Below are 25,763 nucleotides of genomic sequence, written 5' to 3' on the forward strand. Positions count from 1 at the left end.
AGTAAGTATTATTTTAACTTAATGGGAAGAACAAGGTTTACTATCAACACTTGCACTGTCTGGTTTAATTTTAAATCCACAAGATCCCAATTTGTTTAATTATTTAGGTTAATCTTCCATAACCACAGAAATTAGTGATGGTGTTCCACAGGGTTCTGTGTTTGGATGGATACTCTTCACTATGTACATGTCTCCTCTAGTTGAAATTGTCCGTTCTCATCGTCAGGAAGGCAACACTTGTTTAAATCTATTACAATTAAAGGCCCAAAACTCTCAGATATGACATCTAATCACATAGTAAGTCTAAATGACACAATGGCATAAGTTGTGTGAGGACATCATTCCCTGTCCTCAGGTGCTCATGAGGAGTCTTGGAATCAGTCCATGCTTTTGTTTCTCCTAGACTGCACGACTCCTTAAAAGCTTCTAGTTAATTCAAAGAGCTGCAGCCAGACTTCTGACTGGAATTAGAAAGCGTGATCATGACATTAGAGATTCTGAGAAGTATATAGAAATTATTTCTTTCCTAGGGTTACATCAGAATGATGTGGCAGAAAGTATTTGTGTTAGAGGATAGAAGTCGTGTGCTTATTCTTCTTCGTGTTTACTTCTTCCTACCTGCTCATCAGGACGGCAGGTGGATGAGTCTGCGTGAATATATGCAAAGAAATTAGCTGCTTGTTGTAATGAAGGAGGATGAAGCCCCCCAGCACTGCTTGGCCCTCGATCGCTCCTCACGTCTGGCTGCAGGGGGCACTGCTCCTCTGCGCTGCAGTCGGTGGCTGCTCTCGGTGTTGATATGAAAACATCAGACTTCTCAGTCTGCTGCTGGGGTATATGTTCATAAGACCTCTGCTGTTTCTAACAACACAGGGGTATGAGCAGTTTGCACGATCCTAATACGAAGTCATTGCAGTTTTAGATGTAAAGCGCTAGTGCAAGTAAGCCCCCAGCTGAAACTCAACGGGAGCAAATTAGCTTCGTGTGGCGCGATCAACAAAGAACTGTTAGGAAAATTGAGCAATTCCATCATAGCAGCAGGCTGGAGTATGGAAGGCAAATACACAAGTACATGTACAAGAAGGAGCATACATACATGAGTCTAATAACATTACATTCAAATCATAATGATGATGTGGTGTCCATATAAGCAACAGGAGCTGCAGTATATAGCTATGAAAACAGTACAGTACATAAATAAAACCATGGCGTCATTAACAATTAAAAAAACTTTAATTGCGTATTGCTGTCATTCATATTCAGGAGAATGTGATGGACCAATAGATGATGTACTGTAGGCAGGTCAACCCGGTTATAGGCTAAGAGCCTAATTGCACAAACATGTATAAGGACACAGTAACCTTGACCTTTGACCTCTGGGCACCAGAATGTAATGAAGTCGACCTTGAGTCCCAGTAGACATTTGCTGCTCTCATTTGTCAGATAATGAGTTAATGACGTCAAATTCATATCATGAACCCTCATCCACACTGAGGTTAACCGTGAATTCCACAGAGTCCTTGTTTTTTAAATGTTTAAACAGATATCAATATAATATTACAGCTTTACATTTAAAACCTTGCTTTGTACTTACCCAGATCCCAGAGATTGAACACATTCTGCACATTCTCAATTTTCGTTCTTTTGCATTTTACTATTTTGTAGCTGCTTTGTCAATTAGATTTCCCCAATGTGGGTTTAATAAATGTGGCATTATCTTTTAAATCCCATAATGTGCTTCTCCAGGTCTGCGTTCCCTCCTGTACAGTATGTTTACATGTTTCAGATTTCAACCTTTCGACCAGTAGCCTCTGATCGCTCCGTATCTCAGAGCACTGTTAAAATCAGGGCCTTTCTTCAGATGGCTAATCAAAACGCTGTCACGGTGACCTTTTCATTGCATGCTTATACAATAGCTAGCAAGGACTGGTTTCAAAGTTATTTGTGCATTCAAGTACACTGACATTCAAACATGTAGAGTCAGCTGCTGGACAGTGACCTTTTTCAAGGATGGAGCAGCCAAATATCTTTTTAGGCTCTCAATGACTACACGCAGCAGAAGTAGGAAATCAAAGGTTACATGACTTGGTATTTCAAGTCATATGACCCTTCCCCAGAACGTTTTAGGTCAAGAGTAGTTTTGGAAAGTAGTCCCACTCTAACTCTTTTTTGCAGCATCGCCCCCTGCTGGCAGGTCCACTTTGCCCCACAGTCAGGACACATAAAACGACAAATTACTTAAACATATATTCAAAACATCAGGTTGATGTCATATCTGTGCCTACATACAGTAGTTATTGGCCTCAGGCTGTGGATGCTTTAAATGTGGACAAATCTTTGAATTGCTTCACACAATACCACGGTCAGTGTCTTGGATTGCTGTTGCCTGTTGCACTGTTTACAAAGCTTTAAAAGCTTCTGGCTGCCTTCATCCTGCCTCTCCTTCCCACTTCCCTGGTCCTTGCCACGGAGATGCCCCCACCGGGCTTTAACATCAGGACGCATAAAGGTGCGATGGATGATGAAGTCCAGGTTCTCCCTTTTCTTCAGAGGAAGCTCTCAGAGTGTTTCAGCGACTGTTGGGTTCATGGTTTTAGAGTGACCTCTGTCATGTGGTGAGATTTAGAGGCCGATTTTTCTGCCTTGATCCTTGTCTCACCTCAAAATGTTAGTGTAGACATCAACACAACACTGTATGGATTTACTCACTACAAAAATTGTGACTAAACACTACAACCCTTTTAGGGAAGTGGTAGCAGGTAAAGGTGCTGTGGTTATCAGTCGTGCCCCACAGTGTTAATGTGTAGCCTCTGCTTGAATAGGCTTCATGCAGTGTGTGTGTGTGTGTGTGTGTGTGACTGCATGCCATCATTTCCACATCTGGTGTCAATAGCCCCATTAATTGACGTCAGCTCCCTGAAGCTGGTCTCAGGCTCACTTCACTGCACAGAAAGTGCAGGTTAATTAGGTAGACTTTTTTAAAAACCGGGTTAATTAGTTTGTTACCTCAAGAAAACAAAAGCGAAACAGACGAAAACCAAAACAGAGTGCTTGAGATAGCATGAATGAAAAAACACCCACTAAACACTGAAATGAAGTCTGTGATCCTTCACATCACGTCTCATTTATTGCCTGCGTTTAAGAGTAAAATGAAAACAATCCATCCATTCGCCAGCACTTGTCTTCACTTCCAGAGCCAAGTGAGTGAGACACCAGTGTTAGTGTGTGTTACTAGTGAGCAACCACTGAGTGTGGTTGTTGGATTCCTAAAGACACTGACAGTCTTCTCCCTCTCTCCCTAAATATAGAGACTTATATTTATATTTTGTAAATTTGCTTCATTCATTTATTTGGATTCAGCACCACCACCCCCCCCACACACACACACAAACACACAGACTCAACCTCTCCACCAACTCCACAACAACCTCTTGAAAACGCAAGACTGTCCATCACAATATGACATTACAGCTGCTTGTTGAGCTGCTAGACAGGACAAGTAGTTCAGTGGGAACATGTCATTGTTTCACATCAAATGTCATTTGCTCAGGCAAGAAACCGAAACATCTCAGCATCCCTCTGTGTCTCTAGTGGGAGGGACGAGCAAACCAAGCATTCACTCACTAAACCCAAGAGGCTTCTGGTGGGTCAGTGTGTGAATGAGACGCTGCGTATAAACCTTTGGGTCCCGATGAGATGGAAAACGAGAGATGGAATTAGTATTTACAAATATTAGGAGTGTGCATGTAGGATAAAGCTGCATTCCTTTTTGCCACCCATAGCACTGGTGATGACCATCAACCATCTAGCTCTGCTTCTCTCCGCTCCCCTCGCTGCATCTCACTCTTCCTCTGCAGCAGCCAGACATGTGGGGAGATGACAGTCAGTCGGTATCATCCAAAGATTTTCTGTACAGTGTAACTGAGCGTGAAGCCCAGTTGCAGGAATCTGATAAAGGTCAAAACACAAGTGAGGTGGAAATGGAGCTGAGCAAACATCTGCACAGATGTGCCATTAAGCTGAATGCACCAGGTGCATCTTTCTTCTGTTGGGAGCAGTTGCCACGGAAACAACAACGGGCTGTTGTAATCCATCTCTTATGTGCGATGTTCGCCATGCCAACCACACACACACACACACACACACACACACACACACACACACACACACACACACACACACGCACACACTTAATGCAGAAATGATGAAAGTAAACAAAAGTACAGTGTAATACCAGCACATGAGTGGCAGCCACGCGTTATCAGAGTGAACCTGCTCAGCTCGGAGCCAAGCTTCAGGCTCAGCTTCAAAACATGAATAATCATCCCTGCCTTCCGTGTGCGTAGACGCCCTCTGATGCGGGTTTCACTTTGCATTTAATATGAATCGCTCCAGAGTCCGTGGTGTCCATGTTTCCACAGCCGCGCCGGAGATGATAGTAAACAAGCTCACGCTGGTACCTGCACACGAACTGCTCAGTCAGCTGCCAGATGGCGGCTGATGTCAGACCTGCGGCCGAGGCCGGAAACCTCAATAATGCAAGAGTATCACACCCGCACGGTAATAAATAAATGCAGCGTAACACACATCTCTGCTGGGAGCAGGTTGGCATTTGAATAACACAGGTGAATAACCTCACCTTCAACAACCTGCTTCATTCACTACAGACCTATAGCGGTGAACTTACATAGTCTCTAATGTTGAAAGGTTGAACTTTAGGTCATATTGGACTTTTGTATGGCACAGACTCAGCTATTGTAGTAGATGTGTTCATTACAAACACATTTTTATAAATGTTGACATAGGGTTTTGCAGCTAAATCATAACTTGTAGATTATTTACTTTAAGAGACACATTTCAGCAAATTTCATTGAATCAGGACAAATTATTTAACCAACGCTCGTCTTTTTGCATATTTATTCAGCTCACACTCAGTAAATTACCTGTAACAGTACAAATTCTGTTCTGTTGTTTGTGTCATCAATCCGTCTTCCCTTTCCTCTCTCACATCAGTTGCCAATTTTCTGCCCTTTCAGCTTTGCAAGTTTTCGACCTCGTTTCTTTAGTCATCTTTTTCAGGACGGTCATTGAGGTACGTCCCTCTGAGGCAGATTGATGCAGGGATGGAGATCAGACTCGATCCCCGGGAGAAGTGCGAGGTAAAGGAGCTGGTGGTGGTGGTGATAGAGACAGAGAGAGAGAGAGAGAGAGAGAGAGTCAGCGCTACAAAAACAAGCATCTAACAGCACTTAGGGGGAGAGAGAGAGCGAGCGAGCGAGCAGACGGCGAGCGCGCGGAGAGGCTGGAGAGGCTGTGGCAGCGTTTAGCGGCTCGCAGCTTTGTGGATGCCGACGGATACGCAGCCGGCGGCGGGCAGGCGAGGGACAACACGCGATGGTCACCTCCCAGGGGAGGCGCGGAGGGGGGGGGCACGTCCACAGCCGGCGTGGATCATCAGCGCCACTGAGATGGGAGGACAGCAGCTGGACCACAGGCGCAGATGTGAGGTAAGTTCCACACACCTGCACGCGCTTGGAATCAATCAGCGCGTTCGTGGGAGTTGAACCCAGAGCAGGTGAATTCCTTCCTTCTTTTGAAGCTTTTCGCGCACCTTCAGTGTGTTTGTCTGACCTTCATCTTCCCCTAACACCACTGGCATCTAAGCACAGCGTGGTGGTTCGCTCTCATCCTCTCAGTTCAGTGTTAAACCTCAGACTGGAGGAAACACTTACCGCTCTGACTGAGCCGTTAATGTTTTCCTGAATTCATGCACAAATTCAGCTTTGGGGCACTGGAGCAGAAAATGTGAATCATTTTACTTATTGAAAACCTGTAACATATTCATATACAGTATAATAGGTTATTTTCCCAATACTTAAGCAATAATGATGTTTAGACATACAGTAAAAATGTGTTGTAACGTTGTAACATCCTTGATTCTGTACATTCTTTGTACATTGCCATAAATGCTGTACTGTGCATTTAACTGTAAGGCTGATGATTCACTCTCGCCTCTTCAGTAGAATACTGTCTACTAATAGAGATTCCTCAAAGAAAAAGACAACTCTTTATGTTCAAGGGACAAAGCTCTCAACAGCCACACTCACTGTAGACTTTTCTTACTCTGAAGTAGAAGAGCAGGTTAACCAACCCGACTTTAACAGGGACTCTATGATCTCATCCCAAACCCAACCTGCTGTGGATCTTTATTCTGAGCAGCAGCTTTGCCAGCGTCCACCAAACTAAAGGATTCGGTCCCAGACTTCACATGCTCTGCAGTCAGGATGCATCTGTTCGAACTGAGCATCTCGCCGGCTGCTGGTTAAGATCAGCTGTAGGAAACACACATCTGCATTAATGTTTCCACTCCTGCTATGTTGCCTCTAAGCAAGAAGGTAATGGGTTCAATTTGAGGACACAAAAAGGCGCCGGAGATTAATTGGAGATTTTAAATTGCCCGTAGGTGTGAGAGTGAATGGCTGTCTGTCCACATCTGTAATGACCCTGTGATGGCCATGGACAAGCTTGCTCTCCAGAAGCAACCACCTAATAATAATAATAATAATAATAATAATAATAATAATAATAATAATAATAATAATAATAATAATAATAATAATAATAATAATAATAATAATAATAATAATAATAATAATAATAATAATAATAATAATATGTGCTGACATGTTCCTTCCAGCTGAGAATTAAAGGCCACTTTGCAGAAAGGGCTCAGCAGGAGGAGGGTACTGTAGCATCTCCAAGGAGGGGTCATATCTTTCTGATGTAGTAGAGGACACATTTGCATACTCAGGTCTGCTCAGCAAAGCTTGTCAGTGCCGTTCCCCATGAGTGTGTCTCTAATCTTCCTCTAGATTTTCACACAAGGAATGTTATTGCATTCTTGTTATTTATTATCCATTGCTGCAGATCCCTGGTGAGTGACTAGAGCTCCAACAGTACTATGACCTTTTTTTTTAACCACATGCTATGACATGTTTTTTGCCATATATTATATTACAGTGTGACCTTTTTTTTATCAAATAATCCATATTGTCATCTAATATCGGAAAACTAAGCCTTTAAGGTTAAGTCCAGATATTGATGGTTCATTTTATAACTATATGTAGTTTGAAGCCTTGTTATAAACTAAAGCTACCAATAATATCTGAGCTGTGTAGCAGCAGCAAACACTAAATCAAAAAGAGGTCTGAAGAATGGAAAACAATTACATTTATTCCACAGTATAAATGTAATTTATATAAAATATAGACATAGTTTCTACAGCAAGTAAAACAAACGTCAAGAGACCATGCGGTAGCTGCAGCTTAGCTTTTCTATTCAGTAACTGATTAGAACATTTCAACATTCACCTAATGACTGAATTCCTTTGTAATCAGTGAATAAGTACAACTTCACGCACGCTGGAATTTATATACTGTTGCCATCCGTCCACTCACTGAGCTTCACTTCATTTGTTTTGGTAATATGGTACCAATGGAATATCATGGCGCCGCATCGCCATGGAAATGGGATTGCCCTTCAGTTTGGATGCACACAGGAAGAGGACATGGAGCCCCTGAGCATGTCCCTTTGAAGCCAGGTCCCCAGAAAGACTCTGCGTGCGCCACCTGACATTCTCAGGAACGTACAATCTTCCCAAACACCTGCAGGAAATTGCAAGGGCACACTTTTCCTTAAGAGCCAGAATAAATTTGGGGTTTGCCAATTGTTTCTGCAGACTGTCACATTTTGAATCGCAGCCTAATTACAGGATTTTGGATTTGCGCTCACAGAGGAGGGGTTTTTTTTATCAGTTACACTCCAGGTCTGAGACACTCTATAGGCACTAGAGTCCAATTTACAGTGATAGCAGAGCCCCTAAAAGCGGGTGTGGATGTTGTAATTAACGGTGCATTATTAAGATGGGTCTTTTAAGTAACACTTCAGAGTCCAACTTAGAAAGAGGAAGAGTCGGAACACGTGAGAAAGTGTCAACATAAAAGAAATTACACATCCATTTCTGTCCTAAATGCACTCAGGAGACTTCAGCGCTGCTCAGCTTTCTGTGCTGTCTAATTAAATTCAGCCAAGCTAATTAAATCAGCACATTTAGGGAAAACTTATTATTCCTCTTGATTCCTCCTGATAGATAAACGCTGTGTTTGGTCGGCGAAAGTCAATCTGAAATTAACTTGCCCGGTGTCACTCAGTCCTGCGTGTCAGTGAGATGAAGGAGTGCTCCAGTTTCCAAAATAAGACGAATGAACATTTATTTTGTTTGCGACTCCTCTTTCTTTACATTTTTCAGAGGTTGTGACCCATGGCATCGTATTACTTTTAATCAAGTTTTCAATATTACTCCCCTTAGACTTTGACGCTTTACACACTAAATCTCATTTGTCTCCTTCGTCTCCTGATGCTGAAATGCTTAAGTAGTTTAAAACAATACTATTGCAAGGAACGCGCTTAACACAGTGCTGTGTCTTTATTAACATGACTTGACGGGCGCCGCCGTTGTTTTGCTTCCGTGCTGCAGCTCAGTGGAGGAGACGAACCCTCTGACAGCCGCCGCGTGTCTCTGTCAGGAGCGGCGGCTGCAGTGCAACGCCTCCTCAACTCGTACGTTGTCGGCTGTCGCCTCGCGCTCGGCCGAGTCCAGCGCGCCTCGCGCTCCGCTGGGACTCAACCACGGCAACGATGGGTACATCATGTCTGTTTTCGTCACTTGCACGTCCAGTGTGACATGTTGACTTCGTTTGGTTCACAAGACGTTGTGAACAGAGCGTCAAGGCTTGTGTGAACCCCCATAGATCTGCAGTATAAAGCTTCTCCTCATGCACACGCCTGCTTTCTTGGAGATAATGAGATCTTGACTATACACACACATAACAGCATACTGTAGCTTTCTCCATTCTCTCTCATTTCCTCCACACACACCTCAGCCTGGAACACAGGGGCGAAGGTGGGGCTTTTTCATAATTAATTAAAGGCTGCACTTCAGACTGCGAGCCGCAGCCATGTCATGTGAAACGAGATGAAGATGGGTCCGGTGTGTAAATCGTACTGTACGGCGGCGGCGAGTGAGGAGAATGCCAATGATGGGGATTCAGAGCACTCTCACCCGCACAGTTCATTTTCCCCGCGTCGTTCCACCGGCTACATGATTATGAAAATGGGAGGGCAATTTTAGCTGTGCTCTGGAGATTAATGGAACGCGTGAGCGCGTGTGAGACGCTCCCTTTGGTTTTGACTGGCGATCGTTAGAGAAACCGACGCACGGTTTTTGGGAGGAATAGATGTTGTAGTCAAAGAAAGACAAACTAAATGATACCTGAAACAACACGACTGAACTCTGTGTACTTGAAAACTTTCATTGACCCTGTGGGAACAAATAATGTCTCTTCGTTTCAACATAACCCAACATTCATTCATTTAAAAGAACACCGGCCTCGGAAGATTTGCTGCAGACCCTTGTATAAACAAACAGGCCTTTATTGTGGTTGTCATGGGGTCGCGATTGGACCCCCGGCTCCTGCCATATGTCACCGTGTCCTTCAGCAAGACACTGATGCAAAGGTGCCCGTGGAGATTAAGGCCATCGATATTTGAGTGTGTGTGAATGGCCTGTAGTGAATCAGTGCAAAGTGCCGCCTAAGTGCTCGGCGTCGGCCGTAGCGGCGGGTTTTTTTCCAGCAATCCAATTTTCCCGTCGCGCTCAGGATGCGGCCACACTCAGCTTGACGGGACAGGGGGAGGTTTACCGTACGAGGCCGATATAATGAGGCGGCGTCCTCATCTGATTGCAGCTCGCTGTTCTCCCAGTCGCTGGGACGGTGCCAGAGGCTGTGACGGAAACGTTTGGCTCGATTCGTACGCGGAGCCGCAGGTAGTCGTTCTATCGCAGGAGGACGAGCGGTGAAATATAAAAAGAAAAGATCAGACAAAAGTGCTTTGTAAACAAAAGGAAGCACTCACGTCTAAGTCCAGGCGCCCACCCACACACACTTGCTTCTTATGTAATTGCAGAACACAGTGATTAGACTCTGACCTCATCACTCCCACCAAGAAACCACTAAGAAAAGCACTGGAGTGGAACAAGCCTTGGTGCCCATGGCTTCATCACAGCTGCTGGGATGCTGGGATGTTCCCAGCTGTGGCTGGTGTCACCATCAACAGCGGTGTCACGGTACGGCACCACATACTTTCTGTGCGTGTGCTGGCGGTCGCTAACTTCCACCAGGCTGGGAGTCAGCGACAGCAGGGCGACCAGATGGCTCTGGAAGGAGATTGTGTCACGTCGGTACCCTGGTAATTATCCAGGCAGAGAAACCGTGTAATAGGTGCACGTCTCGTTATGCTGCGGCTGATCGACGCCATCATCGGACCCCGCATTAGCGTTGCACATGTTCCTCGGCGCGACCGCTGCAGCAGGGACGCGGGGCCAGGAGCTGCGTTCGTTTGACAGCGCAGCCTGTACAGGCTCTATCTCTGCTCATTTACCAGTAAGAGGCCCGGTACCACTACGGACTTTTATCACGCGCGCAGTTTCAGTCCGGTCTAATGCTGCTGCACCACTGAAAAGAACTAGCAGAATAATTTAGGCGAGTGTTCCCCTGCGCGCAATGAGGAACCTTCCTTTGTCTGCATTTGCAAAGATGAGAAGTCTGTTGCCGTACAAAAATTAAGACCGTTCACGCTGGGAGGTCTTTTAGCGTAACACAATACAACACGACAAAACCCTGCACGACAACAGCGCAGAGGAAACAAAACCATGGGTCTGGTCATGAAGCAGCAGCAGCTTCTTCATGCATTGTTTTCTACTAGAACATTTTGTCACAGAAGGGTTTTTAGCATATGGTGAATATCTGTTAGCGTCGTTTACAGTGTACATATTTTTCATTTGGGTGCGATCCTCCAAGTCTGGTGCTGCAGAAAATGTCACTAGGGACATAGAGACAAGTGGAGGGATGAGCCCAGGAAGACCCAAGATGGGATTCCCCTCATCTTAATCAAAGCAATGATTCATCGTAATATCCATTTCAGTCTTGCCAGGCATGGATACTTTATCCCTGTTATCGTCCTAAATGCATGGTTTCATCTTTGAGTTATTGTCAGTCAGGTTTTTATCGTCTCCCTTGCGAGCGTCTTGAAGTCTGACATTCCTTTGGTGGATCGGGGCGGCATATGTTTCAACTGCCCCCTTTAATGGTCCCGTGTGTGTCGAACCTCTACATGGTCGTATAGGTTGTTGTAAGTCAACTTTAAAACTGTCATCAATCAGTCTCCATGAATAACATCCAGGCAGCTGTTTCCACAGACGCCCCCCCCCTCCAAAAAACAAAAGCTGTAATGGTAAAAAAATGGACGAAGGCAGATGTACAGACAGAGCGCATGCTGTACATTTTATTACAGGTTATTTATTATATGAAGAACCCAAAGAAGCATCTACAGTTGTGACAGGCAGACAACTGAACAAATGATCTGTCCAGGGATATTTACCACATCAAGCCTATTGACAGTCAGTGTTGGTGCAAAGACTCTGTCAAACTCGCTGTTTCATGTTTATATAAAACTGTCTGACAAAGCGTCAGATCATTTGAAGGAATGTGCTGAGACCCCGACACTGGTGTCAGCCAAACCCTAGCGGGTCCCTTTAGGTGAGACTTATTTGTACTGTACTTTGAAGTTGCGCCTGCGACTGTCAGAGGCAAATTAAGTGACAGTGCTTTGTTTTTCCACAGGCTGTTGTGATTCAGGTCACGAAAAACAGGAGCATAACGTCCCCCCGAGGAGCAGCTTCTGCGGAGAGCTTGGGATTTCTCCGCGCTCTGCATCGACTGCGAGGCTCCATCAAAGAGACAACACGGGGCCAGCGGCTAAACACCACCGCCTTCCAACTCGCGATGTAGCCTGACCTGCTGGAATTAATCAACAGATGGGGCGCTCGCATGTCCAGGTGGCCTTATCTGGAGAGTTTTTCCATATCTAGAAAAGATTGATCAGCCTTGCCTGGAATTCACAATGAGATATCGCTTGACAAGCAAAGACGCGAGAGGCCAAGGAAAATCAAAGACATATGTAATGTGGTGAGTTGGAACAAAGGGCATTTCTGTTGCAGCAGTGTCTATGTTCCAAAGATAAACGGGCCGAAATTGTTTTTAGAGTAAAAGACTCTGTTGCTAAGCTGCAGCTACTGCTTTTATGGCCACGAGAACCAAGGTTTAGTTTAACCTAGGCTTGAGATCCAGTGACAATGGATTTTAATGGGAGCCAGGACTTTGGGGTCGATCCCACAGGCTTCCCCTACAACACCAGCGCCGACTATGAGGACTATTACCACGAGGCCGACGCCAGTAAGATCATCATCCCCTCCATCTACGCCCTGGTCTGCTGCGTAGGTCTCACCGGCAACGCCATGGTCATCTACGTCATCCTGAAATACGCCAAAATGAAGACGGCCACCAACATCTACATCCTCAACCTGGCCATCGCCGACGAGCTCTTCATGCTGAGCGTGCCGTTCCTGGCCACGTCGGCCGCCATCCGCCACTGGCCGTTCGGCTCGCTGATGTGCCGCCTGGTGCTCAGCGTGGACGGCATCAACATGTTCACCTCCATCTTCTGCCTGACCGTGCTCAGCGTGGACCGCTACGTGGCCGTCGTGCACCCCATCAAGGCGGCCCGCTACCGCCGGCCCACCGTGGCCAAGGTGGTCAACGTGTGCGTGTGGGGGCTGTCGCTCGTCGTCATCTTGCCCATCATCATCTTCGCCGACACCGTCCCGGCGCAGGACGGCGGCGTGGACTGTAACTTCCTGTGGCCCGAGGCGGTGTGGTCAGAAGCCTTCGTGGTTTACACCTTCCTGCTGGGCTTCCTGCTGCCGGTCGGAGCCATCTGCCTGTGCTACTGCCTGATGGTGGCCAGGATGCGAGCGGTGGGGCTGAAGGCCGGCTGGCTCCAGCGGCGCCGCTCAGAGAAGAAGATCACGCGCATGGTGCTGCTGGTGGTGGCGGTGTTTGTCCTCTGCTGGATGCCCTTCTACATCGTGCAGCTGGTCAGCGTCTTTCACCGGCCCCCCGACCCCATGGTCACGCAGCTCTTCGTCATCCTCAGCTACGCCAACAGCGGCGCCAATCCCATCCTGTACGGCTTCGTGTCGGACAACTTCCGGCGCTCCTTCCAGCGCATCGTGTGTTTCCGCTGGCTGGAGTCCGGCTTGGACACGGAGCAGGTGGACTACTGCGCCGTGGACCTGAAGAGGCAAGCGACGTGTAGCCCTCTGGAATTCCCCAAAGACTGCATGGCCTCCGATCTGGTGTTCCGTAACGGCACCTACACCACCCGCACCACCACAGTGTGAGCGAAACCTCCAACCAGGACGAGACTGAGTGAAACCACCACAACTTCATGGTAGCACACAGAGGTTGAATGAATTAATTGAGCTGTATACATGTATAGAGTACATACATTTATATAATATGTGATGAAGGACACACATGTGCCACAACGTGCCAAACGGGACAGGTCACACCTCTTTCAGATGCTATTGCAGCAACAATGCTAACTGATTCGTTTTTGCTGCACACGGGATCAAAGCAGACACGAGTTCACCTCAGGTCTGGAAAGTAGCTGCGCCACGATTCACAAACGAGCTTATTTGGTTTGGATCATAAGCCGGTCCTTTCATTTGCCCCCATTGCTTTTTGCCATTAGTTTGGTGTTAGCTAACCGTGGCCTGATCAACCTGTAAGAGCTTTGTTCCAGACGTTTCGTGGCTTATCGCTGTACTCGCTCTACTGCTTCACACCTCAGATCATGTGTTGCGGCCTCTATATTGTGAAGTGTGAGATCTCCTCCCCTGTTATGTGAACGCTTTCGGTGATTGTTTCGTTTTTGTTTCTCCCACAATGCTCCTGTCATCAGCTGTTGCTGTTTCCCATCCTGCGTATGCTGTTATGTTTGATATGCCAAATTTTTGTGCAGCGACTCTGAATGTGTTTCCTTCTTTACTGGCAAACCCAGATCTAAATGTCCTGAACCTTACAGGGCCCTCTGTCATATGTTCTAATATAGTTTTCTCTTTCAATCAATTGATATGAAAGGTGCTATCTTCCATGTTGTTTAAACAATTGAGCTGTACATACAGATACAAAAATGAATAAATTATTAAAATCTAGAACACTAAATTTTATTTGTATGTTCATTAGCATAAACCCAAACGTCTAACAAGCCAATACCCAGTTCATTCCTAGACTCTACATCTAGTCAAGGATTAGCATTATTTCCTCACTGGTTGTGCATGTTTGTTGTATCTAACGTGTGTCGTGCAGGTAATTGTGGATATGGTTTCTCTTTTATGTTAGTGCAACAGCGTGAGCAGCTACACTGTGTTGTAATCATACAGTTCTTACTGTAATTTTGTTCAATATTGTAGATCAAATCTGTTTGTAATTTATGTATAGACTAAATACTTTATGGATTAGACAGAAAGTCTAGCAAATACAGGTAGACGGGATAACCTCTAGCAGGTCAACCTCAGGGCGGGCGGCCATCTGCCGCTGCTGGGTGACTGGAAAAGTACAAGAGCTGCAAGACGAAACGCAGGCTGGCGAGTCTGGCCCGAGGCAGACGAGACCACAAGGAGACCAGCACTTTGACAGAGACGCGTACTGTTATGACGTTTTTAAAGTCAAATGGAGCCACATCATTAAGTGCCTTTTAAGTAAAGGAGACAGACTTTTAATTCAATCTCGGATTTTATGAGGAGCCGGCGAAGAGAAGTTGATGTAGGAGAAATCCTGATGGCTCCACTCACATCTGATATCATTTGACATTCGTGGTCAGGGGCCTGGCTGCGAGTCAGCATAAAGTATTTTAGGCCAATGACTTTGTAATAACATTAAGGGATGTTACAGGTAGAGAATGAATACAAAACGCTCCAAATGGAGCAGCGACGGGAGTTGGAAAATAACAGCACCCAGGACTAGCATCCATCAAGAGGCCTGGCACCAAGCGAGCACTAAGGGAAATAGGAAACACAGCACAACAGCACCAAACATAATAGGATGAGTGACGGGAAACACGTCTCTAAAGGTCTCTGAATATCACATCATCTATCTGTTGTCTTGAGCAATGGTTACTAAATCTCCCCACTGCCTGCAAAAGAGCAGCGAACAACAATAAACAGATGAATCAGATAAAAACTACAGAAAGCAGCAGGAGGAGGCAGAATTAGACACAAAACACATACTAACCTTTGGCTGTCTACAAAATGTTTGGAGGAAACGCAGCGCTCTGCTGCAGCTGCCGTCGCTCACTGCGTTCAGCCCGAAAAGATCGTGTTTGTTTAGGAGTAAAAGTTTGGGGAACATCCAGTGACAACTGTACCGCTGAAAAGTCTCATCACACGCTGCGTGGAGCCGGTTGCTGATGCTTTTAAATCTGCAGCTAGCTGCAAAAATTTGGTCTGCTGCTAAGTGTACAAAAACACTAACTGAACATTGATAAATCAGTTACTTATCTGGGATATTTCTCCTGCTTTGGAGAATTTATCAAGGACGAATGCTAAGTGCTGAATCTTTAAATCTCTTTTATTCAAAAAACAGTTTATAAAGCACCAATAATGCAGTGACTTAACAAATCCTGTCAAAGACTGTTGCTGTGAGTGCAGCTCTCTATTGGAACGTTTAAGGAATATGAACAAACCCTTTGTTAAACGACTGTTATGACTGGTCCTTTAATGAATCTACAGTATTTCTATTGCTGCTTATTGCATTTTCATGAAAGAAGCATTTCAGGGTCAAGTAACAGTACCAATATTTGAGCAGCACTGAGAAGCCCCACATCCTTCTGTCCTTTCCATCTGATTTGCAAATGGAGCCGGAGACAGATCCCAGCTGAGAACAAAACAGTAGTGTCTGAGTGAAGAGCGTCGCTCTGGATGGGGCTCCCACACATCTGCTTCGAATTTGTCTCTCTCTGTCCGTCGGCCCGTCCGTACACAGCGCATGACGCCTTAACTCTCCTGCCTGACATTTCAATTCAAACGTTGGCGAGAAGATTTCATGGATTTTCAGTGACAGTGACAAAGAATTGAGTTCAAACCTACGCGGCCGAGTCCAGGTCCACATGCTCCCGGTCTTTGGAGTGATGCCAAGCAAAGGGGCCGTGACCCCACCAGCCCTCACTTAGCAGAATGAGCAACACGAGCATGACTGACCTTAATGTGGGTTAATGCGACTGACCTCTGGTTAGGACACGGATGAACACTCGCAGCCAAATGAGTCTGTGTTTATTAGAGGACAAGTATTCTCCATTACCTCATGTTTCTAAATGCTTTTTTTCTCCTTTCTCCTTTAAACTGATTATTCTCTTCACGAGTGTTGTTCTGTCACATTCCTGAGCAGCGCCCCGTGGTCCAAATGACAAACGCCACGGGAGCAGGTCTGGTTTCTCCACGGACGACGGGTGGCGTGTGAAAGGATCCGCCATGTGGCTGCGAGCATCACTGGTCAGTGAAGATGACATGGATTTGCGTCACCTGATGAGACCAGTGTGTATACACATCTGTTACTGTATGTGGTCTTATTTTTGTACCTTCTCGCCAGGTCGTGTTCTCCTTCCTGAAGCGAGCGTGAACGCGTGAACGCGTGAGCGACCGCGGCCCTTTTGTTTTACGCCAGGGATCCACAGCCTCCGTCCTCCAGGAGGCACCTTTATCTGAGCATCGCCCGGCTGCTGGAGGCGTCTACGCTGCAGACGCTTTGTTCAACTCAGGCTCCGGCTGTCGTCTGCAGAAGACGACGCTGCCATTGTCGACGTGACATTGTCAGACAGTAACGAGAACCGTTTCAGGACTACTGCATATTATAGATTTTTCCTCCATTTGTTCATTCTTTGCTACTTTAACATAGAAATTCTGTCACATCAGGACAAACAAAGGTTTATTGTACCTTATCTTACAGCTGTTCCTTGTGTAGGTGGCTTAATTAAAAATGGTATACATAAAAGCTCATTAAAACAGTTGAAAAGGCAATGACTGTATGTGACCAATGCAGGCGTGATGTATGAAGGATTTCAGCCCGGTTCACATTAAGCTACCAGTAACTCTCTGAGCATCACACAATAGAGTCGCACACCCCCCATGTTGCGTCCTAACTTTCCCCTCCTCCCTCCGCGCTGTCGTCGGGCCTCCGGGCGTAAGAGCGGCGCCGCTCCGGTTACATCAGGCCCCTGCAGGCTTTCGTGGTTCGACAGAGCACCTCGGATCCACGGGGGGGCGAGGCGCCGGCGACCGCAGCGCGCTACGGTGCACCCTGGGACGCGTGAGGGCTCCAGAACCCTGACACAAGCCTGGCACCGCGATCAAAGTGCGCCTGCACTCCCTGAAGATTACTGCCCAAACAGCTGCGCTTGCACTCGGCGAAAAAAAAAAAACACGCTGTGTGTTGGGTCTCGACAAAGCCAGGAATGTAGGAGTCAGTCAGCGTCCGTCCGTCAGAGGAGCGTTCTCTGTTCTGTGTGTGTGAACCAGCGAGGGTGAGCTCCTCGCTCAGCTTCACCATACTGTGGCAAGCGTGAGTCACTAATACCACCAGCTAGGGAGCACATTAGCAAACACAAGCTGGCTTTCTCCGACTGTACCAGCCTACCGCACCAGCGTGTGTGATAAACAGCTCCGACCTTAAATCCCAACTTGTGACTCTCGTCCCTTCGCTGCTTCAAAACACATGAAGTGGGTCTTCATCTTCAGGAGGATTAAAGTTGTAACAAATAAAAAATCTGGGTATGTGACATCTATTTATTTATCGACTGTAGTTGAGACTATTTGTGGATTGTAGCTTCTCAATAAAAGAGAAACTGAGAGTGTTTCTCTGTTTTTTTAATCACATTCCAAATGTACTCTTGGCTCCTACAGCATTTTCCCTCCCATTGAAAAAAGCTTACACTGTGGTTTTATTGTGTTTTCCTGAAAGTGCATGGTATGACATGATGCAGGTCTTCAATTCCATTCTTGGTGTTGTTTGAATATAAACCATAAATCAATCATTGAAATGCCTGGTCGCATGGTGCTGTGATAAGCCACCGGCTGCAGCTGCGTGAGCAAACGCTGACACCGGTGTAAATGGAAAAAGCTTGAGGAGCTGATATACATTTGCCGGTGTTGGTGTTGGGTGAGTGAAGTGTTGTTATACTGTAATGGAACCTTTCTTTAGGTGGAGTTAAAGTGAAAGCTGATTTGCTCATTTATATATTCATGAGCATTGGCTCCATCCTCGTTCAGTCTCTGCTGAACACATTAATACCGTCGTTTCAGGAATTACCCCACGGTGCTTCGTAGAGATAAAACCCTCCCAGGGTGATTCTACGGCGCATTTCCCTCTCTGAGCAGGGCAGCGTTTGGAGGGCTCAGATATAACTAATTAAAAATGTATGTTACCGACCAAACCCCGTCTTTCAGGATGATTTCAGAGTTTCAGAATTTTAATTAGTCTGACATGTTTAAATTCCCCTTTTTTTCCAAAGCCGCAACCAGGACTGGTTCAGACTGATTGCTTCTGGACCAGTTCACCAACAAATCATCTGTCGAACAACAAACCTGGTCCCCAAGTGGCACCGACTTGTTGCTCTATCAAGAAGTCACACAAAGTAAAGTAATGACAAAAATGAATTTTTATCGGGCTGAGATTCCAACAAACAATCCAACAAACAATTGCAGTAAACTGTAACAGCCAAGGGAACAGAGGCGAGGGGCAGTCTGCCACAGCAGTGTGTAGTTTGTGTGTCTGTGCGTGTGGTGGTTTGTCGCGCTCTGCTGCCTGTGGACACTTGACCTTTATGGAGACTTACAGGGAGTCTCTGAATCAGCTGCAGCGTTTCACTACGTGTATGAAACATGCACGACTCCAATGTCCTATTTTGCCTCTGCTGCTCATTGCTTTGTGTTTTCTGATCATTTGTACAGTTACACACATAATTTGGCATGAGAAATACCTTTGGCAGCAAGTAACGAGCTCACCCCAAAAAGCAAACGGTCCCACTCCCCGTCGCTCTTCAAAGCGTAGCGCTGCAGCAGCGTGGGTTTGATGACCGAGCTCTGTTCTGGCGTCACGCACATTTGTCATCGCAGCCTGATATCGGTTAGAGGGAAGAGGCGTGACGAGAAATGTGCAGCCACTGGCAACAAAACAAAAGAAAACAAACACAAAAAATAATTAAAAGAGTTGCATTACATACTTATTGATCTAAGAATTTCATATCATTGACATTTGGCGACGTGTGGCTTCATCACAGACACGAGGCTCGATCATAAACATGTTTTATCTCGGTTTTGTGCATGAATCCAACAGCAGACGCTGAGTTTAGTAAACAAAAGGGCGAATCGTCTGCCCACCATTGGCTCATTAGGGAACATCAGGCCTTAGACTCGCTGGCGAAGACATGGCCGAGTGCAGACACAGGGAGCACATGGATTTGCTGGGAGACAGGCAATTGAACAAGCTGTCACTTCTGTCATTAAGTTTGTTTAATGGAGTGAAAAACACAGACACGGTTGATGAATTAGCGTCAATATTAGCAGCCTCTAACCATGTTTGAGTGCAAACAGCTCATTATAGCTCAGCTAGGTATTAAATTAATCATAGGGTTTTGGGTTTTCGGGGGGGGAGCGAGTGGACGAGGTGAGGGGGTTCGTATTTTTGCCTCTGATTCGGACTAAATAGATGATGAGGCGGAAGCTGTGGATGCACATCTGGGCTCGTCTTTAAATAGCCGCGCTCTCCTCAGGTGAAAACTCGGGCCCAGTCGTCATCAACAACATCCAGATAAGGACAAAGTGGAGACAGAGGATATTGAGTGGAGACGGGAGGATATTGTCTCACACCAGGAAATAACCTCATCATGGTCGATGTGCTCTGATGGGGTAGATAACACCAGCAACTGTGTGATTTGGAGTCATCTTTACCATTACCTCCTGTCAGATTGGTGGATTACAGCACGAGTAGCTAATGTGCTATTATAGGAGCGCTACTGTACTGTATGTCGTGGGAGAGGTCTATGTCGTCACTCTTGAGCTGTCGCGGTGGCCCGGTGGACGTTCCTCCAGGAATCCGAGGGTCGGTGGGGTTACTGCTCCTCCCGGCTACTTGTGGAAGTGTCCTTGAGCTCAGAAAGGCTGTCGTACTGCTACCATTAGTTACAACGGTCACTAGAAAACTGTGCATTAAGCCATTGTAAATATTTTACCTGCTGCTGCAGAGAGTGAAGCTTAAATTTGTATTCGCTCAAAATCTAATTTCCCTTTTTTTTAAGAGTCCTCAGTCTGCAGAACTCTACATAGCTTATTACCTAAATACACCAAATGGTTGCTTTCACTAAATTTGATCAAACACAAGCAGTTTAGCGTCGCTGCTGAATCCAACACTGGCCTTTAGCTAAGCACGGTTAGCATTTAGCCGACGGAGGCCCGAGCTGTCACTTGGGCGACCACTCACTCACTGGGTTAGGGTTTAAAGTTAGCACAAATAGACATATACAGACAAACAATCCCAGGTTGCATGGACGACGGCCCGCAGCCTTAACTACCTTGCATGAATAATGAATTTGCACAGGTGGGTAATTGCACGTCGCTGGTTTCCACGGCTCCCTGTGGCAAACTAAATTTTGATTATGGGTCTCAGGTTGACAACTAACTCACAATCAGCTGATGGATCTGCCGCAGATGTGGCCGCTCAGTCCTCTCTGACTGCTCGGCGGCGCCACGTCCTGCTGGACGCAGGCTTTGGTTATGCGCAGCGGTGTTTAATTGATGCCTGATTCTCGTCTGAGTGGAGAGTGCACAGCGGTGACAGCGTTACGCGCTCTGTCATCGTCAGTTATGTTTCTTAGCAACGGCTGCTCTTAGCTGTTCTATGACATTTCACAGCGGTACAGGTGCAATGCAAAGAGTTGTGCGTGTGTGGGAAACGCTGCGTATGTCGTCTCAGCACGACGCCGCCGTTGCCTGTTTGTGTAATGGAAAGGAAGTACAACTGGACGAGAGCCAGTATTATTTCAGAGTTGTGCTGGGTTTCAGTTGGAGCCTTCTTTGGGTTTTTAATTGACCAACTGCTCACATTTCTCCTCATGTTGGACACATTTCTCGGCAAACACAATTTTGCTATTATTCATTAAAATGATATTGCCCTGAAGTACGTTGTGCAATAGAAATCAGCCGACTGAGGACGGCTGGTGTTTTGAGGGAAACAGCTCAGCTCAGTCGTTCGCAGACACAGGATTTTGTCTGTCTGTGTCCAAAGAGCCTGGAGACAGAATGACAAGTCTGAAAATAGGTCGAGGGGTGGGAGAGTGAGACCGAGACCCCCTCTGAGAGCCACTCACAGAGCCACAACCTGGTTTTCATCAGAACATTCCATTAGTCAATACAATTACAAGGCTTTTTCATTGTCCGTGGAGACCGTGTTCACATATCCTGTTTGATTTTCTGTAAATGCATCCTATAAACAGACAGCCCTCTGAGAGTCATGGTCATTTTTGAATTACATTATCTTTATTCTGAGAGACCCTTCCTCTTCCTCTCATCCCCTCATCTCTTAACCTTTCTAAGGAGGCCACTGCATCATCACCAGTTCAAGGGCATAAAACAAGAAACAATGCACTTCACTAAACTCCACCATCTGGCTTGACATCAATTCTTTTCTATTAGTCATTTAAAAAAGGATAATGAATAAAACCAGACACAACTATTCACAAACTCAGTGAGTTTTCACCCCAAACCCTTGTAAATGTTTTTAATTCACAATTTCTTAACATGAAACAGATTAAAGACATTAATATTTTACAACCATAACATAAAGAAGTTTCACGTGTGAATGTAGCACTTTGTCCCCCCAGCCATTAAATGTACAGTAAGTGCCTCGAACTATGCGTCTTTGGGTTTTCAAAGCTCAAACACCCAATAAACAAGAACTGTCACTTCCCCCCTCCCATGTGTCTGCGCACTGAGTTCTTTCTTTGCTCATTGTCTGCAGTGTTACACATCTTGATGTGATTCAACACTGCTGTAAAAACAGCTCATGGCTGATTTCAGTCATATCCTTCTCGGGTGTAGTAATAAATGAGCTTATGACGGGTAACTGATGGGCGTTCCATGAAAAGGTTCAAGGCTGATGTCAGCTACCAGCCCCTAAAACGATCCCTGTGTGGGGTGAACATCTGCATTTTAACCCCCGAAAGAAAAAAAGGAAGTCGAGAAAGTAGAAGTGGTCGTAGATTGAGCATGAGCAAGGAAAACATTCCCAAGTGCAGACATGGATCCTCTGCATCGCCGGGTTCATGGGGTTCATGGAAAATTCGATGAATTGTAACAATGCATTAATACATTTAATGCTAAAATGCTGGACCAAACATAAATACAATAAATCCACAACATATGAAGAGCGTTTGGTCTTCTAATCCGGCACGGCGGTTTTAAAAACGCCTTTTCTCCAAGAAAGATCTTTGCTTAGAGTCTCTGCAGATGTGCGCGATAAGACATCTACCCACAGACTGCTTTAAGACAGTCCACAGCAAGAGTCCAACAGTGATACGCTATTCAAATAAACTAAAGCCTGAGCGTTCTACGTGAAAGAGTCCTCACAGTCAAGTTTTGCCTGCCTCAAAAAGGCTCAATGCTCATGTCAGTAACGTCAGTAACAACTTCCTCGTCTCGTAGCAGGATCTGGCTCCAGCTTTGAAACAACAACAACAAGAGATATCTGGACATAGATAGGATCGTATTTCTTCCAAAAGGCTGATAGTTTATCGCGATGTAGTTTTAGTGCAATCATAAAGCAAATACATCTGATGCTGTGTGGTCAGTGTATGGATCGTTTGTCCCATATTCAGTGTCTCTTTTCACACCTATCAGCTGATAATTAGCAATAAATTCCCATGTGTTTATAGAGTGGCCAGTTCCACAGTCAGAGGGTGGAACCTTTAGTTTTCCTGTTACCAGGTTCATTACCCACTCATGTACCTCTGAAATATGAATATGTTGATGCAAACATCAGACCTTCTGTTTGTCTAAACATGAGCCTTGACCCCTGTTGAGGGTGTGGTGGCTCCCTGTTTGTCATGAGCCCCAGAGATCCAGTGGTAGCAGTCAGTGGCGTTCTTACTGCGCGGCTGGATGGTACAACGTGTGCAGTAGACAATGCCCAGCACCACCATTACCACGATGATGATGCAGATGGGCACCAGGAGGCCCACCAGCAACCAGGTGCTGGTCGGTTTTTGCTCTCTGTCATGCGGCACAGGACCCACCACGTTAACGCTACCTCCATCCCCGCTTAGAGGCGATGGGGACGCGGTGGGCTGGCTGGGAGAGCCTGAGGCCTGGGGCAGTGTGATGACCATAAAGTGATTTTCCTTCACTCTCAAATCCTCCACAGGAATAGCAGCAATTTTCTCTACCTCCCTGCGGTTGGTGGGATCCTTAGACATGAGGGTTGAAACCGTTTGATCTGGTTTCTGGGTTGTGAGCTCTGACCACTGATTCCAGGCTCCTTCAGAGAGGGTAGAGGTGGAGATGAAAGGAAGAGCTCTTGTGGTCTCCTCCTCAGCATCTTCATACAGGTCTGGAGTAGTGCTGGAGCTGGTGGGGAGTGGAGGTGTGGTACTGATGTTGATGTCTTCCTCTTCATGTGGAGCCCCTGCTGTTGGACGGTCAGGGTCTTGTGAGTCGCTAGTGACCCATATAACCTTCCTATTTATCACTCTGGGAGGATCCGTGAACCACTGATCTTCCACCTGAGGCCAGTCGGTGGGGCTTAGTTGCGGGTTCCAATCATAATTCATAGGGTCCCACATACGTCTAGGCTGGTGAGTGACCCAAGGAAAAAGAGGGGTGGCAAAAGACTGGTCGTCTCCTTCCTCAGTCTTACGACACGAGTAAAGATCATCCATGAGTTCGTAGCCTTCCTTGCAGTGGCAGTCATATCCACCTTCAAAATTCACGCACATCTGCTCACAGATCTCGGGGATCTGGCATTCATCAGTGTCTTGGCATCGGGTGAGGTCCTCAGGCACTGGGGAGTAGTCCAGATGGCAGTGGCAGACATAGGAGCCTGGTGTGTTCTCACAGGCGTGCTCACACGGGTCATCCATACACTCGTCCATATCCTCACACGCGCCATCCTCAGCTTGGTAACCCTCCAGACACTCGCATTCAAACGTTCCCGGGGCGTTCACACAAACCTGTTCGCAAGGACTCTGGAGACACTCATCAACATCCAGACATCTGTGTTCATCCGGCGCAAGCATGTACCCTTCAGGGCAGGCACAGCGGTAGCTGTCCGACAGAGGAACGCACTCGTATTCGCAGGGGGCTTCTTGACAAACATCCAGAAGCTCGCAGCTCTGCCCGTCGTCTCGCAGCTGAAAGCCATTGTCGCACTCGCAGAAGATATAGGCGCCTTCCATCCTGCACAGGTGCTCACACCCGCCGTTGTTCAGGTCGCACGCGTCGTATGAGGCAGTGGGTGACGAGCAGAGGGGGGATTCGCTGGACCACCCCACTGAGCCATCCTCCTTTGCCTCACACAAAACCGTCTGCCTCTCCTCTGTGCCCGATGGGCAGGACACAGCAGCCACAGATCCAAAGGGAACGTGAGTCAGCAGCGTGCTCTGCAGGTTAAACGGGGTTGTGTAGACAACATTGCCGACACCTTCCCTCCACAAGGCGGGACACATTTCTTTGTAGGCATAATGGCAAAGGTATCCATCCACGTGGACCGAGCAGGGTCCGTCCAGCCATTTCAAATTATCCTTTGGCTCCTGGGTGTTGTAGCTTACCGTCACGCAGCGTGGCTCGAAGCATGTACTCTGGGAGTCCTCTTTCAGCCAGTTGGTGTAGTCTGTGTCCTGGTCCCCAGTTGTCCACGAGAAGCCTCGCAGCACGCGAGTGGGGCTGCACTGACGAGGCAGGAGCTGCAGGCCGATCCACACCTGGACTTGAGTTCGCGAGTAGCGCAGGTCCAGCGTGGAGAAAAGACTGGCAACAGTGGCTGCGTCCTCGCGGTTTTTAATAGTGGCCAGGTTGCCACCTCCCTCGTTGCAGGATCTCCAGGCTTCCAGAAAAGCTTTGCGTTGGAAATAGACCATGAAGCAACCGTTGGCTTTACATACTGCATCTGTCTCTCTCAGGTCCTGGCTCAGTACTGAGGAAGCTTGAAAGAGCAAAGCTAGCATGAAGAGTAAGTGAAGAGCAGCTGAACTAACAATCAGGGAGCCCATTGTTGTCTAGTACTGAATATATCTCTCCACTCTCTGCCTGCCTTGAATCTCTTCACACTTTTATGTCCCTGTCTTTGAAAGTTTCTTTTAAAGCCTGCCTCTCTCTCCTGGCTCACTTTTGTTCTCTATCTGGACTTTTCTTCCTTCATTTGCACCCCGTTTTTCTTCCCCCCACAATCTTTCCGCGCCCTTCACTGCATCCTGCTGAAATGAATCTGCGCTGGAGTCGAGTGCATGTAGATTGACCCGGGATTTCACAGAGCAGGGAGGGAGGGGAGAAAAGGGAAGAGGAGCGGAGGGAGGGTAAAGCAGTCAGAAGGAGGCAGGGACAAGAGGAGAACCAGGGGGATTTGAAAAAAACGTATTGTATGTTTTTGGAAGTGATGGCGGCAGCGGTGGGGGTGTTGCTGTATGGACGTGTGTGTGAACGGGGGGGTGCAGCACACTGCATTTCTTTGTTTTTCGGGGAATGTCATATGGTTTTCATAAGC

At 46.6% G+C, this 25,763-nt stretch overlaps 2 protein-coding genes across 2 annotated transcripts; one reads left to right on the forward strand and one right to left on the reverse strand.

Annotated features, from left to right (window-relative positions):
- The first annotated feature begins 5,230 nt into the window (after window positions 1-5,230).
- sstr1b (somatostatin receptor 1b) lies at window positions 5,231-17,868 on the forward strand. The gene is made up of 3 exons (XM_029140728.3): window positions 5,231-5,507; window positions 11,742-16,510; window positions 16,608-17,868. Exon 2 carries the CDS (start codon window positions 12,254-12,256, stop codon window positions 13,358-13,360), a length of 1,107 nt encoding a protein of 368 aa, XP_028996561.1. The 5' UTR covers window positions 5,231-5,507; window positions 11,742-12,253; the 3' UTR covers window positions 13,361-16,510; window positions 16,608-17,868.
- Window positions 17,869-21,525: 3,657 nt separating this feature from the next.
- cd248a (CD248 molecule, endosialin a) lies at window positions 21,526-25,528 on the reverse strand. The gene has a single exon (XM_029140239.3). The coding sequence runs from the start codon at window positions 25,270-25,272 to the stop codon at window positions 23,062-23,064; it is 2,211 nt and encodes a 736-aa protein (XP_028996072.1). The 5' UTR covers window positions 25,273-25,528; the 3' UTR covers window positions 21,526-23,061.
- Window positions 25,529-25,763: the final 235 nt, after the last annotated feature.

The sequence above is a fragment of the Betta splendens genome, chromosome 2, assembly GCF_900634795.4.
Source record: "Betta splendens chromosome 2, fBetSpl5.4, whole genome shotgun sequence".
In the NCBI taxonomy this organism is placed as follows: domain Eukaryota; kingdom Metazoa; phylum Chordata; class Actinopteri; order Anabantiformes; family Osphronemidae; genus Betta; species Betta splendens.